The 18,221-nt window shown below is 48.5% G+C and overlaps 1 protein-coding gene across 1 annotated transcript in view; it reads left to right on the forward strand.

The window, feature by feature from the left end:
* Positions 1-17,463, forward strand: part of PRTFDC1 (phosphoribosyl transferase domain containing 1) — a 31,200-nt gene extending 13,737 nt beyond the window's left edge. The window contains exons 3-8 of the mRNA XM_009899360.2: positions 3,136-3,201; positions 12,650-12,667; positions 14,026-14,108; positions 14,514-14,560; positions 15,630-15,706; positions 16,704-17,463. Of these exons, the coding sequence (XP_009897662.2) occupies positions 3,136-3,201; positions 12,650-12,667; positions 14,026-14,108; positions 14,514-14,560; positions 15,630-15,706; positions 16,704-16,751 (339 nt within the window). The 3' untranslated portion in view covers positions 16,752-17,463. The remainder of the gene's footprint in view (positions 1-3,135; positions 3,202-12,649; positions 12,668-14,025; positions 14,109-14,513; positions 14,561-15,629; positions 15,707-16,703) is intronic.
* The last annotated feature ends 758 nt before the right edge of the window (positions 17,464-18,221 follow it).

Here is an 18,221-nt window from a genome sequence, read left to right on the forward strand (position 1 = left end):
GAGGTGTGGGGATGCAGCACGATGCATTGTGTCTTCTGGAAGCAGCCTGTGCTGCACTAAGCAAACAGTGTGGGGTTTGGGATGTCTCTGTCCAGGACATTCTATTTCATATCAACTATTCACCAGCAAGATGGAGTGAGGAATTCTGGGTGATGGGAAATGAACCTTTCATTCATGTCTCTACATGTGTGAGAAGTCCTCAGGACTCATAGGTTGGATTGGGTTGGAAGGGACTTTAAAGATCATCCAGTTCCAAGCCCCCTGACATGGGCAGGGATGCCTTCCACTAGAGCACTTTGCTCAAGGCCTCACCTGGCCTTGAACACCTCCAGGCAGGGGGCAGCCACAGCCTCCCTGGGCAGCCTGTGCCAGTGTCTCACCACCCTCACTATCAAGAATTTCTTCCTCATCTCTAGTCTAAGTTCTATCTAGACCAAATCATATCAGTTTTGTCAAGGTAGGGAGCAACTCCCAAAGGAAAACAAGCAGCTCTGAATGACTTGAGACCCTGCTAATTAAGCAATAGTTCTGAATTGCCAGGAGTTTGTACTGAATGAAACAGGTTTTTTCCTCTTTCCTGACATTTATTGTACTTCATACATATTTAGTGCAGCCTTGTTTTGAGGTTGTAAAGTGAGAACTCAGGGAAAGAGTCACGGAGAGGTTCCCATGGCAACCCCAGCATGCACATTAGCTCTGAACATTGTGGTACTGAGTCTTGCTGCTTGGCAGGTCTGTGTTTTACAGTATGAGTTAATTAATGACTGTAGAGATAATTATAAATGTCATTAAAATCAGTGATCAGACTTTTAATGTATTTTGGCAAGAGACTCTCTGTTCTTGGTGGTGCAAGGAGCTTCTTGCGGGCACTCTGGAGGCTCCGGGGCTGCGTTTTCCAGGCCTGGCGAGCGCTCCTCGCCGTGCCCTGGCAGCAGCTCTTCCCTGGGCAGAGCAGGAGGGTTTCATGGTTGCCTTACAGCAGCCCATGTGTGACCACGCAGACTGACAGGATGCTGAGATCCCCCAGCTCTCAATGGCTTTTGTGTTTGCTTAACTGCTTGCCAGCAATGAAGATGCTATTTCAGCATCTTCCTTTCAGCTGGAGCCAGCAATACCAAATGCAAAGGAAGCAGTGCTGCTGTGAGGGCTGCTGAAGGGGATTTGGTGGAGATTTATTTTGCTTTTAGTTGGAAATAAATAAATTCATTAATCACTGCACCTCACTGTTATCTTTGTAGCTCTTCTCTTTTCAGCTGAGGACAAGCTGCCTCTCCACTAATTGTGCTGTGTGGATTGCTAATGAAATTCCAGACTTTCTCATTTGGAAATGCAGAAATGTTTAGTCACTGCCTTGGTTACATGTGGCCACTGCAGGCATTGTAAACTCTTTCTTCTAGTCTTATAATAGTCTTGGCCTGACTAAGTTCCTGACTTCTGAAGTGACCTGTCTTGGTCTACAACAAAAGGCTTATCCTTTTGAGCCTGAGCTTAGAAATCTTCTTCATCTCCACTTTTTATTTAGTGGTTTTAACCATCTGAGGAAATCAGTCTCTTGCTTGGTTGGCTGTGGGTTTGTTTGGGTTTTGTTGGTTTGTTTTGGTTGGGTTCTTTAAATCTTTCTGGTTTTCCTTACAAAAATGAGAAATGGTGAAACATATTAAAAAGCATTTGCAATGTAACCTTCATTCCTGCTGAGCTCTGTTTCCCAGGAAACGACTCAGAGCAGACTGCAAAGGATCTAAAGTTCCTAGCTCCAGTGCAGGAGGAGCCAGGGCAGGTCTGACAACCCTCCTGTAAGGCAGTGACTGCTAAGCACCTCTCACAAAGCTGTGGTGTGAGAGGCTTTTGGGCAGGGAGTCCAACTGAAAAGGGAGCCCTTTGGTGGGGTGTCCTCTGGGCATTCTGCAACCCAGAAAGGCTGTAGGAGTTTAGACAGCCCGTTCCCATGGGGCTGGGGGCACTTGTGTGGCCTGCCCTAGGTGATCCTGCTTTGGCACAGGGCTTGGACTCAAAGATCTTCAGAGGTCCCTCCCAGCCCCTGCCATTCTGTGATTCTGTCTGATTCTGTGATAGTTGCTGGGGTTGTCAGCTTGCTTGTGGTCAGGTGGCTGCAGAGGTGCTGTGGAAGTCCCTGGACCTCTGGCACCTGTGCTGTGAGTGTGGGCAGATGCAGTGTCCCTCTGCAGAGGTGGGCAGCTGAGGTCAGCCACGTGTCAGCTGCCTGTGTGCTGCTGCTTTCTGGGGGGAAGAAGAAAAGCTGTAAGGTGTCCCCAGAGCTTTCCCTTCTGTAAGACAAAGGCATCAATAAAGGCTTTGCTGATTTGTTTTACACCTTTGCTGGTAGGGAAGTGGAAGCATCCTGCCCTGTTGCATCTGGTTAGACCTGACTAGCAGTATTTGGTTTTATGAAACTGACCTCAATGTTTTTATCTCTGAATGAGCTGAAAATGCAAGCCCACAACCTTTGACACCATAGGGCACTCTGGAACTGCTCTTGCTACAGGGGATAGGTTTTGCAAAGCTTTTTCCGCCCCCAGGAACGCTGACTGAATTTCTTCAGACCCAGCTGAGTCCTCTGTGTGAGTGACAGACACAAGCACATTTTGCCTGTGTTCCTAAAGATTGCTCTCTGGCCAGGTGCTGAGGTGCTCCTGTCCTCCTCTTACGAGAGGGACAAGTGGAAATGCTGGAGCAGGCACCAGGGGAGGTGGTTGAATGCCCATCCCTGGAGGTGTTTCAAAGAGACACAGATGTGGTGCTGAGGGCCATGGCTTAGCCCCAACCTTGACAGAGTCAGAATGGTTGGACTGGATGAGCTGGAAGGGCTTTTCCAACCAAGCCAATTCTGTGACTGTCTGAACACTTACTCAACACTTGTCACATTAAGAAATAGCAAGCAAAAGGAGAGAGGCAACTTTATCTAGTCTGTAAAGCCTGGAGCTTGATACTGGCTTAAATGTGAGCATGAGATGATAGTGGAACAAGTGAGTGTGGGTTTGTCATACACCAGTACTACTGAGCACTAGGAAACACTGGTTACCAAGGCTGAGAATGATCCAGAAAAAGTGAAGCTGATTATTACTTCTATTTTTCACAGTTCTATCCAGTTTCAAAGTTTGGTCTTTCTTCTTTCAGAATGACCAGTCCATGCAAGATATGCAGATCATGGGAGGAGATGACCTTTCAAAGCTGACTGGGAAGGTTTGTTCACTTTAAGTTTAAGAAAGACAATACTAAAACCACTGGAGAAATGCTGTGTAATTTTGTACTGGGGTTGCAGATGCTGGCACTGGAACCCAGGGAATCTTATCAGTCTCTGCTGAATGGATGTAATGTCATTGCCTTCAGATTGCAGATGCTCTGAAAGTTCAGAGTGTAGCCCCTCCACCCTAGTGCAGAGGGTTCCCAGTTGTTATTTGTATAGCCTCAGTGAGACTGTGGGCAAAAGTTTTGCAGAGAGGCTTCCCCTGAGCTTGTTCCATGTCTTGGAGCCTTGTTTCTAAGGCCTTCATGTAAGCAGACTGCACACTGAGTATCCCTGTTGGACTCAGCATATGAGGAGTTCAACACATTTTGCCCACTGACCAAGGTTTACTTGTGGAACCTTTCACCTGTAACCATGTGGGAGGCTGGCCCTGTGGCTTTGCACTGTGCTTGAATATCCTGGTAATGAAAAAGCATGGCTGGAGGCAGTGAAATGGCTGTTTTCCTCCTGCCATGGTAATACAGAGCAGCTCTTTGCAGAGGAAGGAAGGTTGGTTTCATTAGGCAAATGGTTTGTGTGGAGAATGGTCAGAAATGGATTCTCTACTGATGCATTGAGGCAGCAGAACACTTACCTTGCTGTTTGTACTGGACATGCAGTGGCTCTTTAATTAGCTGGCACTAAATAATCCTGGAGTCTTCAAGGCACTCAAAGGTAGCACAAGCAAACCTCTACTCTTCTCTTCTCTTCTCTTCTCTTCTCTTCTCTTCTCTTCTCTTCTCTTCTCTTCTCTTCTCTTCTCTTCTCTTCTCTTCTCTTCTCTTCTCTTCTCTTCTCTTCTCTTCTCTTCTCTTCTCTTCTCTTCTCTTCTCTTCTCTTCTCTTCTCTTCTCTTCTCTTCTCTTCTCTTCTCTTCTCTTCTCTTCTCTTCTCTTCTCTTCTCTTCCTTTTTCTATTTCTATTGCTTTTTCTATTTCTATTGCTTTTTCTATTTCTATCTCTTCCACACAAGGAAAAAAAAAAAAGGAGAGAAAAACTTTCAATCTTTCATTCATATCAAGTGGTTTTTGATGCAACCAGAACATAAATGAAAACAATGCTGCTCCACTCAGGATGTTGGAGTGATACAGATGGCCTTGGTTTGCATTTCTGAAGACTCCTGCTGGGTGTTTGTTTCCAAATGATCACTAAAGCATTAATCATGTTCTTGGGAAATATGAATTGGTTTGCTGCTTTCTGACACTGCAGCTACCTGGTTTTCTCTGATGACTTTTCATGTGTCTCTCTGCCTCACAGGCAGAGCTGGCAGTGCACACATTCATCTTACCTAACATTTCTCTTCCCCAGACAGTCCACACACTTTCTAGGCCCAGCTCTCCTTCCCCTCCTTCCAATCCCAAATTTTCTTGATGAACAGTTTCCATTATGATTTGTTCCCAGCCATAATCTTTCTAGTATCATTTCAGTTCACTGGGGCAAACCATTGTTTTCTTTCCCAGGACTTCTGTGTATTTGCATGTCTCCACGTGTCTAGGAGAGAGGAGAATTTCACCCTAAGTAGTTCTGCTCTTTTCCAAACATGAAGTAAATTGTTTTCTTACATTGAAAATCCTAGGGACTCTTTTCTCATCGGCTCTCCTGCTCCCAGATGTGGAACAGGACACAGAAATTGGCTAGAAGATGCTTGGGAAGAGATGAAAGAGTCAGTTTAGGCTTGCTGGGTAAGGAGGCTGGGCTCTGGGTAGGCGTGAAGGGGCTGGTTTGGGAATGAAGGCAGCTGCTGCTCAGGAAGGGAGCCCAGTGCGGGGAGCTCAGTGTGGAGAGGCTGAAGCAGAGCAGGGGGGAAAGGCTGGGACTGCCAGGGGAGCAGGCTAGCTGAAAGGGCATGTTCAGTATGTGTGGCTATCTGTGACACAGCTGATGTGTCTCTGCAGCACGTGGGGAGGGGGCTGGGCAGAAGGCTGGGATGCAAAGCTGGAGCTCACTCATACTGATGTGCCTAAAGTTGGATGTATGAAGGAGTGTCCTTGTGGCCACGGATGCCAACTCCTCCATCTGTTGTTGACTTAAGCAATTAGTGCAAGTATTCAGCACATTTTACTAATCAGCCATTTGCAGACTGATTCAGAGCCTCCTACAGTCAATGTAAATCTTTCCTGAAGTGTTTTTAGTACCTTAGTTTAGCTGCTGGCTTTTAAAACTGCTGGCTTCAGTAACCAAGTCCCTGACTGAACTAGTGGAAAACTTACTGACAGGATTCAATTTCTCTGCTTTTGAGTGAGCTGAGTGCTTCTCCTGCCTGCTTGGAGCACTTACTGAGGAAAGCTTGTCAGCATAGTGAAAAATTAATATGCCAGGTTAATTCCCCTTCACTTAATAATCATGGAAGGTGTTTTCAGAAGTGCCAGCACGGCTTCTGAACAGAAGTTCCATTAACTTGCTGTAAAGTTCAAAAAGCAGCAATAACATAAACACTTGTGAAGCCTGCAGGAAAAAACAGCTTCAGAGATTCTGATCTTAAAGTGCTCTTCATTAATACCTGCAGCCTCAGCTAACCTGTGATTTCAGTGAGCAGCTAAATAACTTCCATGCTTTACTTATTACTGGAAACAAAGATTCCTGACTGTGTTAAGTACAAGCTGTTCTGGAGCAGTGCTGTTGCTTTGGGTTTTTTCTGAGAAAGCTTAAAGAAAGCAGAAAGTTTGAGAAGCTAATTAAAAAGAGGCTGCTCAGGATAATAGCTCTTCAGAAGGAAGGATATCTCCTCTGTACTTCCCTACAATATGCTTTTGTTTATAACAATATTCTAAGCCTTGAGAAAAATGGCCCAAGCCAGGAAAAAGAGAAATACTCCCAGAGAGGAGAGTTAGCATACAGACCCAGCTTGTCCCCTGAAGAAAGTCATCCACAGTGTGCAGGTGACAGAGGCAAGAATGAAGATTCCCATGGCATGAATCATTCATAAAGCCACTTAAAGGGTGAATCCTGGTGGAGCTGAAGACTCTAACATTTTGTGACTGTTCCTTCCTGTGCAGAAAAAGTATCACAGCATCACAGTATAACTAAGGTTGGATCATTTCAAAAGCTCTCCTTTAAGGCTATGTGGTGAACATAAGGTTTCTGAGCAGCTGATTTCCTAGCTAGATAGTGGCATTCTCTTGAGAACATTCTGCACACGAGAGACTACGTGACAGGAAAGCTCTACAGAGCCCACTCTACACCTCTGCAGGGCTCAGGTACCAGCCCACCTCTACATCTTCCCAGACATGCAGCCCTGCCTCCTGCACCTTTCCAAAGGTGAAGCATTCCACTTAACTGCCATCTCTGGTCACTGTCATGTTTTATCCTGGCTGCCCTTTTGACAGTTGCCATCCTTACCTCCAAGTGAGCTCTGTAAGACTGCTCCTTTGCACTTTTGCCTGAAGTACTTCTGCAGACCTTGGACATTCAGGTTCTTCCATTTTCTTTATTTTCCTGTCAGTACAATCACAGAGCTTTGTGCAGAGATTCCTATAGATGAAGGTCTAAAGGCTTTATTGTCCTGTTTGGACTTCTGGGTTATTAGACTTAACAGTCCCAAATGACAATTTCTTCACTGTGCCTACTGTGTTGTGTTCAGCTACCAACTATTTTGACTTAAAGCTTGATGGAGCTTCATACCTCAGGCATGTTATACCAAAAAGTTGTCACTGCTAAAGTGCTGAACCTGCTTTTCTGCTCTGAATTTGAATAGCCTTTTGGCTTCTGCTGTTGCCTTTCTCACTACCTTTGCCTCTAAGTTGGACAGCTTGCCATTAGCAAATTTATATTGACATATGGTTACAGATTTGCCTGAGGTCAGTCCATAAGCTTATAGACACATACCTTCATAGAATGGGTTGGGTTGGAAGAGACTTTAAAGCTCACCCAGTTCCAACCCCCTTGCCATGGGCAGGGACACCTCCCACTAGACCACTTTGCTCGAGGCCTCATCCAGCCTGGCCTGGAGCACCTCCAGGGAGAGGCAGCCACAGCCTCCCTGGGCAGCCTGTGCCAGTGTCTCCCCACCTTCACTCCAGGGAGTGAAGGGCAGCCACAGCCACAGCCTCCCTGGGCAGCCTGTGCCAGTGTCTCCCCACCTTCACTCCAGGGAGTGAAGGGCAGCCACAGCCACAGCCTCCCTGGGCAGCCTGTGCCAGTGTCTCTCCACCTTTTCCTAATCTCCAGCCATTGCCCCTTCTCCTATTACTCCAAGCCCTTGTAAGAAGTCCCTCCCCAGCTTTCTTGGAGGCTCCTTCAGGTACTGGAAGGCTTCTGTAAGGTCTCCCTGGAGCCTTCTTTTCTCCAGCTTCTTTTAGATAGACCAGTACCCTGAGAACCTGCTGTACAGCACTCTCATATGGAAGGGTAGAAATGTGACAAGGTTTGAAGGTAGAATTAATAGCAGGGAATTCATACCAGGCAGTAAGATAGATGGAGGAAACAACATTTCAAGCATGCAGATCCTTCTGTGGGTCTGAACAGAACCAGCAGCCTTGAAGCTGAGTACAGATGGGGAATAAATTTTAATCTGATGTGTCAAGCAAACTCGGGGAGGGGGTGAAGTGATTGCCCTACACAATCACCTGCCCCATGACCAAAGAGGAGATACTAATGGCAAGAATTCCTCTGAGCTAAAGTAAGAGAGCAGAGCAAATTATCAGCTGTGGAACACTGATAAAGGAGGTGGAGGTCAGCTGCAGTGGAAGGTTATCATGTGCCATCAAGGCAGTGTTTTATTGAGCCCCTGATTTCTACTGCATACAGTAGCTCTGAATTTTTGCTCCCAGACTCAGCTGTTGAAGGTATTTTGTGGTCTCTTGGAGGTTGTTGGCTGAAAGGTCAGAGTTCTTTTGTGAGAAACGTTCTCCCCCTGGGAGCTGAGCTATTGCCTCCTGCTGCAAACCTTCCTTCCCGAGAGGTGTTTTGTCCAGGTCTTGTCAGTCTGGGCTGCTTTCTCTTTGGCTGGGGCTGGGCTGGGCTTGGGTTGGGCTTTAAACAGCTTTTGTTTTAAAATGTGGCTTCAAGCCATTCCACTGATTTCATGCTGGAGCATTTCAGGAGAAAATAATCTCTTTGTGTACCCACCTTGTTGCCTTGCTAGACATGCAAGGGCTGTGCTTCTGCTCTCAGCTGTAGTGTTACACTCAGTGTGATTGCTGATTTCATTATTCAAGTGGAGTTTCTGCTCTCCAGGAACAACTCTCCCTTTGTCAATTTGCAACTTAGCACTTTAACCTTGTTAAGCTTTGCATTTGATGTGATTTCCAAGCCAACCTTTCCCTCAGACTCTTCTTTAAAAGCACTGCTCTTTCATAGCAGTTTTTCCTTTGAAATCATTCCTAAAAATGGAACAGAGAATCAGACTCCAGGCAGAATGGTTACTCCTCTCCAGGACGCTGCAAAACAGTCTGCATAGCACTTAGTGCTGTCAGGCAGGAGGCACACATGATCTCCTTGCTCTGCTTGGTCTTGTTAGCTGACATTGTTCCCTGTCCTGTGGACCTGTGAGAAGGTAAACAACAGAAATGTATTGACTCAGAGCTGGATTATTTTTCAGCTTGTTCCAAGCCAGGGTGTTTCTTCCATGCATCAATAGCTCACCTGACTTTGAGAAGCAGTAAACCACAGCTTCTTGGGTTTTGCAGGTTTCCAGTCCATTGTTAGAAAATTCAAAATGGCACTGAAATTCATTACAGAAGTGGAAGTGTGGGAGACAGATTCACAGATTGCATGGAGTTGGAAGGGAGCCTCAAAGGGCATCTTCTCCACCCGCCCTGCAGTCAGCAGGGACACCTCCACCTACAGCAGGCTGCCCAGGACCACATCCAGTCTGACCTTGAATGTCTCCAGGGATGGGGCCTCAACCACATCCCTGGGCAACCTGTTCCAGTATCTTACCACCCTCATAGTGCAGAACTTCCTCCTGATGTCCAACCTGATCTGCCCTGCTGCAGGTCCAAACCATTGCTCCTCATCCCAACCCCTTCTAAACAGTCCCTCCCCAGCCTTCCTGTAGGGTCCCTTCAGAGAGTGAAATGAGGCTCTAAGGTCTCTCTAGCAGCAGAATTCCATCCCTAGTCCTGCTGGCCACACTGTTCCTGATACAAGCCAAGATGCCACTGGCCTTCCATGCCCCCTGGGCACACCACTGGCTCATATTCAGTTGTTGTCACCCAGCACTCCCATGTCCCTCTCTGCCAGGCTGCTCTCCAGCCACTCCTCCCCCAGTCTGCAGCACTGCCTGGGGTTATTGTGGCCAAAGTGTAGGACCCTGCAGTTGGCCTTGTTAAACTTCATCCCACTGGCCTCAGGCCATGGCCCATCATGGCCAGGTCCCTCTGAAGTGCCTTCCTACCTTCCAGCAGATCCACACCCCCCCCTAGCTTGGTGTCATCTGCCAATGTACTGATGGCAAACTTGATCCCTTCATCCAAGTCATCAATAGTGATGTTGATCTCTTCTCTCTGGTGACCAGTCATAGGACATGAGGAAATGGAAAGGAGCCATGTCAGGGGAAGGTCAAGTTGGACATTAGGAAAAGGTTCTGCACTGAGAATGTGCAGCCACTGGAACAGGCTCCTCAGGGAAGTGGTCACAACACCAAGCCTGTCAGAGTTCAAGGAGCACCTAAACTGTGCTCATAGTCTTATGGTTTAGTTTTAGGTAGTCCTGCAAGGAGCAAGGAGTTGGACTCTGATCCTTATGGGTCCCTTCCAACTTGATATGTTCTATGGTTCTGTATTGCACCAGCCTGCTCCATGCCAGTGAGCTGGCAGAAACAGCCAGGTGAATCACAGTCATGCATCTCTGTCAACCTCTAGCCTTCCCTCTGATCCACCAGCAAGGACTCAGCAGAAAGGTGTTTCAGCCTCTGAGGGTTGAGCCTCCACCCCTGCTTTATTTGCACTCTGTAAGTACTACTCAGGCAGTTACAGGGTCCTTCCTTCTCAAGTTAGTGAAAAATAGGAGCTCTGCTGCCTCAGCTGAAGCCATGTGCAGGTGAGTACCACTCTTGTGGCCAGACAAACCTCCCAGGCATGTCTGGATCCATGTTGATCTTCTTTCCTTCATATGAATCATTTGTGATAAGGAAATGCAGACAAGATTAAATTCTATTAGAGGAAGGTATGACTGGTTGGAAAGCTCTCTCCAGAAACAGTTAATTACACTTCACTGCCAGCCTGGCTGCATTAGAGCACATTCTCCAGGGGCTGCTCAATATTTCATTCATGATTCAGAAGATGGAATTAGCATTTGGTGCTGCTGATACTGCCTGGAAAAATACTACAAGAGACAATTGTGATCTTAAGAGTTTGGTTGAAAGAATGACCATGAAGATGAATATTCACTTCTGTGCTTCTGTAGAAAATGCAAGGAGGGAGGAGTGAGGAAGCAACAGCTGTGAGCTGGGGGCGACAGGAGGATCACAGCTTGCACAGGACGACAGTGCACGTTCATAAGAGATGCTGTGCTGCAGCATGGAGAAAGGAGGATTCCTTGTGGAGCATTCAGGGTGCTCCTTTTGTTCACCCCACCACTGGAAAAGGCTTCTCTTTGCTTTCCCTAGTTATGACTTCATCCAGCAAGCCAGAGGAGAGCCTCCCTGGTTTGGGATGCAGGTGGCTTCCTTCAAGAAAATGTCACACCTGTCCTTAGCTTCTCCTGAAGGTGCTTTTGGGCTGTTCAGCTTATCTAGAGGACTGGGATGCTTCCATTCTTTCTTGAAGGAAGAAGTTTCTGGAGGCAGGCATCACTGGACTTTTGTTGTTAAGAGGCCTTTGACTTTTTACCTCCACAGGACTAAGTCTTTCAGATCCAGTGGTGTTTGTGTCAGCAGCTGAGAGGCTGAAAGTCAGGAGTGCCTAGCAGGATAACCACCAGTGAAACCTGTTGTGAAAACACCAGAAGGGAGCCACCCTCCCAGATGAACGCAGTGGAGCTCAGTCTAAATTAGTGGCTTCCTGAGTGAGGTCTCCATTGCTGACACCTGCTGAACTGCTACCAGCAGCTCCCTCCTCACCTTTGCCCTTTCAGAAGCCCCCAGGTACACCACCATGTGTGGTGGCACATTCCTGCAGTGACTGATGCACCAAGCATGCTGTGTCTCTCTGCCCAGCACCAAGACTGTTAGGAGGAGCTGCAGTAGGAGTATAAATAGGGAGGATCTGTATTGAACATTTCTGGTTTGAAGATTCAGAAAGGATCTACCTAGCAGTTCAGGAAGCTGTCAGAGGTGTGCTGTTTATGAGCACACTCCCTTCACACACTTCTCCAGGCTGTTTGGATCCTTCTTGGAATTCCCCACCTTGTGATTCTGTGGTGGAAAGGGAAGTCAGGCAAGTCTCCCTGTTATGTATGTAGCAGAGCCAACAAGCCTGCTGGAAAGGAAGTAGAATGTGAACTAGTCTGGTGAATGCTGCATGGATGTGAAACCATCTGTCTTGAGGCCGTGTGGGACATGCACTCTGCACGTGCCTGTGAGATGCATGCAAAGATAGAGCCATGGGATGGGTTGGGTTGGAAGGGACCTCCAAAGCTCATCCAGTCCAACCCCCCTGCAGTCAGCAGGGACATCCTCCACTAGATCAGGTTGCTCAGAGCCATGTGAGCTTCACCTTTAATATCTCCAGGGATGAGGCCTCAACTACCTCCCTGGGCAGCCTGTTCCAGTGCTCCTCCACCCTCATGGTGCAGAACTTGTTCACAGAGGTATTTGTCAAATGACTTTGCTAGAGCAGGTTTCACCTCAGAAAGCAGAGCTTAATGCAAGACTGTAAGAGCTCATCCTTTTGAACATAGGATGATAAACAGGTTTTTATTTCTTCTGACATGGACATTGCTTCTTGTTATTGCTTTGAGGAGAAGAACAGAAGTCACCTTAGATATTGTGATTCTGGTGAGGAACTGTTGCAGCAAAAAGATCAGCTCCCAGGTCTTGCTGCTCATGACTGTTCACCACCCCTGGTTTAGCAGCAGTATTTGAAGAGAAAAGGAGTGCTGCCCAGCCTGAGAGTGGGTGGTGCATCCCAGGCTGCCATCCTCCACGGCGAGGGCTCTGGGGGGTGGGAGGCAGAGCATTTGTTTCAGAGGGGCAATATCACTGCTGCAGCCTGGCCTGAGCACCAGCAGCAGTGTTTGGGAGACCTACAGGGCAGACTACACTGTGGTGTGTGGCTGGGCACACTGGGATGAAGTGAAGCTCATCCCATTTGGATTGCTTCCACCTGCTTTTGTTTTCTGTTCTTGCACAGAGGATCCTCTGGACAGGGCTGAGTCAAGTTGTAGCTCTGACTGCAGGACACAGACAGGGGGCAGGAACCTCCTTGTGTGTCCCGGTGGGTGGGAGGTGTGCACATGCACCTAGCTCTTCCTTTCAGTTGGTGACTGTTGTGTGACCATGCTCCCCTCTGCTTGTGTCTTTCAGAACGTTCTGATCGTGGAGGTGAGTGAGGTGCTGATGTCACAGGTGGAGCTTTGAAGCCTGCCCTTGCTTACCCGTCTCCAGCTGCGGGGGGAGGGCTTGGTGTGCTTAATGACTTCTCAGTCTTGTGCAGTTGCATGGGGGCACATGCTCCGTTGTTGCTGCTCTGATGGACGCTCAGCAGTCCTTGTTGCTGCCTCACTTGGTTTGTTCTTGCTGTGGTGTCACCAGCTGCTGCTCTGCAGGGCGCTCTGCTCCCTGGGGACGGTGACTGAGCCGCGGCGGTGCCCCGCGCTGCTCAGCTGCACGGCACCGCAATGCTGGCACAGCCCTGCGATGCTTGACAGCCTCAGGGGTGTTCACAGGCTGCTTGGGAACCTCAGGCATCCCCTACGGCCCTCTGTCTCCTGCTGGGTAGCACTGTGTCCTGCAGCCTGCCCTGGGGAGGGACAGCACAGATGTGGCACTGATGCAGATCAGCAGGGGGCCATTGCAGAGGACAGTGTGCCACCTCGCTGCCGCTGCTGCGAATCCTCTCGCAGTTCACAGAGCTGATTCGCCTTTGAAGTGCTGGAAGGGTGACTGGGATGGTTGGAGAGCACAGCAGCCTCTGAGTGGCAGTTCAGGCCCAGGCTGCCTCTGTGGGAAGCAAGCTGGAGAGTGCAGTGAAGGAAACATCTCAGTGGTGGAATGTCTTCTCTTAGCACAGGTGGGAAAGAAGCTCAGCAGCCGCAGCCAGCTGGCTACCTGACCAGCTACCAGGAGCTCCACATCTGCTGGCACTAACTGCTGCAGCAGAGTGGAACAGGGCCACAGCAGAGGTGGTTAATGCTTTTGGACAGCTGGGAAGCAGAGACAAGGTGATGCTAATAAGAAATCCACATCCAGGGAGCTGTTCTCTGTGCCTTGGTCAGTTTTGTAGCCAGGTATCTGATGATCTGGTTCTGATGAGGTTGGGTGCAGCAGCTCTGGAGAGCACTCATGGGCTACTGAAACAACAAATGGCAGATTTAGCCCTGGCATGGGGAGGTGCTGGCATACTGCAGGCTTGAGCATGATATGCAAAGTCTGATCCCTGCACCCTTGTAGAGCCCAGCAGACTCCTCTCCAGTCCTGTGTTACATCCCAGGTGCCAGAAACACAGCTGGTTTCAAGAGGGAGTGCACAGTCCTCTGCCTGAGTATTTCATGAGTAGCAAGTGCTGGTCTCAAAGAGTGGGAGCTCAGGTATAAGCTTTTGTTGGATGTGGCTCACAGTGCACTGGGAAAAACACAGAATTTGTGCAAAATGAGGAGGTGGAACTGCTCAGCCACTGTGCACATTTCCTCCTTTCAACCTCTCTTTGTTTTTCACTTCTTCTCTTTGTCATTTCTTGTAAGGATATTGTTGGAACTGGAAGGACTATGAAGGTTCTGCTTAATAATATAGAAAAATACAGGCCAAAAATGATTAAGGTGGCAAGGTGAGTAAAGCAATCACAGACCCACTAAGTAGTTACTCTGGCCCAACATGTTTTCCAGGGGGGGGTCCCATTCCAAGATCCTGCTTTAGTTCAGCCCTGCAGTGGTGTGTGGGGAGCTCTGCAGAGTCACTGCCTGAGTCACTGAGAGGAGGGTGGAGGAGAGGACAGGAACTGTTTCTGCTCTGCAGTGGCAGTGAGCCCTCAGCCGTTTCAAGCCTGGCACTGATGGGCTTTGAGGGAAGCATCCCCATCTCCTGCCTGCCAGCAGGACGTTGTCAAGAGGAGAAGCTGAAGGAGCAGAGTGATTGCCATGGCTCAGATGTGTTTGATCAAGGCAGAGGGGTTTGTGCAAGTCATCCAGGTGACTCTCAATCCAGGTGGGGTTTGCTTTGTTTTCAATTGCAGTTTGTTGGTGAAAAGAACATCTCAGCCTGACGGGTACAGACCAGACTGTAAGTGCTGTCCTGGGAAGTTGTAAGTGACAGTGTGAGAAGTCACCACTCACAGCCCAGTAATCTCCATTGTGAGCCAAACGTGGTTGTACAACCTTCTCTGCAGTAGCATTTTCAACATGTGGAATGCAATCCAGTGAATTAAAGTGTAACTTTGACTGGGTGCACGAATGTCAAACATATAAACAAGACAATAAAATGACTCCACAAAGGGTAGTTTCATGTTTCTATGTGCCAGCTTCTAAAGTGCAGCAGGTTTCACCCTGGTGTATTCTATAATGCCTGGTGATGAATCCTATAAACCAGCAGAGATCACTCTCATAAATCACTGACCCTTTGCTCACTTAAATCCAGGACTCCAAGGTGTCTATTACCCACAGTGTCTAACAACTGAATGAATTCATTACTTGAGTACCTATAAAGTCTGTTATGCTGCCCTATTTTTGTGTCCACATGGTTGTGTTTTTCTAAGCAAGCAGTTTGGAAAGAGTCTGACTTGGTTTGTGTAGTGCTGATGCTGCACAGATGTTCACACTCAGTAAGACACAAGCCTCTGCCTGGCCTGAAGTATGAGAGTTGTATGATCCAGCTACACCACGTGCACTTGCCATGTGCATGAGGCTCCACAAGGCTGGGGCTTTCATTTGGGAAGTAGTTGATGTGCTTTGACAGCACAGTATGCAAAATGGTCTTTGCTCTTCCCAAAGGAAAACCTCTGGAGGTTACCAATGCATTCAGAGTACAGTGTGACACCAGGCGCTTGTGGATGCCAGTGGAGCTTCCAAATGCAGGCAGAACTTTTCAGCTCCCATTTTGGCTTCCCTGTGCCTGTTGTGCCACAGGTCTTGCTCCCCAGCGACTGTTCACAGGTCTGTCACAAGCAGGCTGTGAGCAGGAACTGGTTGTAGGGCTACTGCTGACCTTGAGGTCTGAGAGTCAAAAGTAACATGACCTCAACTGACTTGGTGGATCTATAGTTTGCTTGTCAGAGACCCAGCACCTGCATTTGAGGGCTGTAGGACTGCCACTGATCTCATGCTGATGGTGTTTGTTATTTGTCTCAATACAGATTATGGATTTGAAATTCCAGATCTGTTTGTGGTAGGTTATGCCTTGGACTACAACGAGCACTTCAGAGACCTGAACGTAAGTGTCTTTCAGAAGGGTGGCTGGAAACCCCCTGTGTGCTTTGCTGAGGTGTTTTACACACCCCAGGATCTGCTTCCTCTCTGGGCCCTTGGTGCCGTGGTTGAGCTCCTCCCAGTGAGTGTGGAGCTTCCCCAAGTGTGGTGTTCCAGGGCATGGTTCGATGGCCGTGCTGGTGGTAGGCTGATGGTTGGGCTCGGCGATCTTGGAGGTCTTTTTCCAACCAAAACAATTCTGTGATTCTGTGAATCCTGCAAAGCCTACAGTAATCCAGAGGAGACACTGCTCAGTGCTGTCAGTGGTTCCTTCCCAGTCTCTTCCCCCCAAGAGCACAGGTCCCTATCACAGAATCATAGAATGCTGGGGGTTGGAAGGGGCCTCTGGAGATTGCCTAGCCCAAATCCCCGGCCAAAACATGACCACCTAGGGCAGGTCACCCAGAAATGTGTCCAGACAGATCTTGAAAGTCTCCAGAGAAGGAAACTTCACAGCTTCTGTGGGCAGCCTGCTCCAGGCTCTGTCACCCTCACAGTCAAGAAGTGTCTCCTCATGCTGAGCTGGAACTTCTGTGTTCCACTCTGTGGCCACAGTATGGACTGCTGTGCTTCCATCTGCTGTGACCCTGGGACTTCCCAGCTCCACCATTCCCAGTATGTGCAGGGACAGTGAAGAGTGGAACACAGCTCCAGACCAGACATGTTTGGACTCCTGCTGCTGTGTTGCCTGCCCCTTTTCTCAGCGAGATAAGGATGGAAGGAAGGTGCCAGCCTTGCTTTTGCTTCCTGTGGTACCCCCAGGGCTGCACCTCAGAGCTGGCAATTGCAAGTAGAAACACTTGCTGTAGCTAGGAACTAAATTCAGTGGCAGGTCTCTGGACAGGAGAGGTAATTCCAAGATCAGTGGTTTGGTCAAGCAGAAGTGTTCCTGCTAACAGTTCCTTACTAATTCATAATGTCATCAGCTCTGCTGCTGCAGCCAGTGTTGTCTTGTTTTTCAGCACATTTGTGTCATCAACGACCATGGCAAAGCAAAATACAGAGTCTGAAGCAGGAGCAGCCTCACCTGAAGATCTGCAAGCTCAGTGAAGCAGTGATTTGACTACACTCCCTCAAGCATCTCCCAGAAGAGCAGATCAAATGACTTCTGTTCCTTTCAGCTTAGTATAATGAAGGTTTAACTCTAGAGATACTGATTAATATTTACAGGAGTGAGAGCTTTTATCTAAACTGTGAAGTAGAAGTTACTACCTTTGTAGAGTATTCAAAGTGCCACCTAAGATGCCTTTTTGACTCATGCTATGTCTGCCTCGTGTCTCTCTGTGAATGCATGTTTGTTGTTCAGACCATCATTCTACCCTCTGCAATCCATGTGCTTCACTGTGGCACAGCATCACTCAAAAGTGCCATTCTGGGGATTATTTTACAGGATGTTACTGACTTCAGCATCACAGGGTCACAGCTCACAGGATGTTAGGGGTTGGAAGGGACCTTGGGAGATCATCAAGTCCAACCCCCCTGCCAGAGCAGGAGCATGGAATCCAGCACAGGTCACACAGAACACATCCAGACAGGGCTGGAAAGGCTCCAGAGGAGACTCCACAACCCCTCTGGGCAGCCTGCTCCAGGGCTCTGTGATACTTACAGGGAAGAAGTTCTTCCCCATGTTGAGGTGGGACCTCCTGTGCTGTAATTTATATCCATTGTCCCTTGTCCTGTCACAGGGCACAATGAGCAGAGGCTGTCCCTGTCCCTTCCTTCCTTCCTTCCTAACCCCCAGGTATTGATAGACATTGATCAGATCCCCTCTCAGTCTCCTTGTTTCCAGACTGAACAGCCCCAGATCTCTCAGCCTCTCCTCACCAGGCAGTGACTGTAGCCCTCCCTTGGACTCTCTCCAGCAGATCCCTGTCCTTCCTGAACTGAGGAGTCCAGATCTGGATGCAATATTCCAGGTGAGGTCTCACCAGGGCAGAGTAGAGGGGGAGGAGAACCTCCCTGGCTCTGCTGGACACACTCCCCTGGATGCAGCCCAGGATCCCCTTGGCCTTCTTGGCCCCCAGGGCACATTGCTGTCCCATGCAGAACTTGTCCACCAGCACTCCCAGGTCCTTCTCCACAGGGCTGCTCTCAGCAGATCTCCTCCCACTCTGTACTGCTGCAGTTTGTTCTTCCTGCCCAGAAGTTTCAGCTGGAGCCACATGACACAGGATGGTACATTTCTAAGCAGCCCAGTCCTGCCGCTTCCAGACAGAAGTTTTACCTCTCAGGATGTGCTGAATTAGAGCACTGACACAAAATGAACCTTCTCAAGACACTGCTGATGTGAAATGGAAGATGTCCTGGTCCTGGTATGCCAGATCTAACCTCTTCAAGGTGCTGAATTGGGATCAAGACAAAACAATGCCAGGCAGGTCTCCATTTCTGCATGCTAGCCTCTTCATTTTATAGGACACAGACCAGTAACAAAATTAACACTGAGCTCTCCTATGCAGATATTCTTAATCAAAGCTGATTAA

This window comes from Dryobates pubescens, chromosome 21 (genome assembly GCF_014839835.1).
Source record: "Dryobates pubescens isolate bDryPub1 chromosome 21, bDryPub1.pri, whole genome shotgun sequence".
Taxonomy (NCBI): Eukaryota; Metazoa; Chordata; class Aves; order Piciformes; family Picidae; genus Dryobates; species Dryobates pubescens.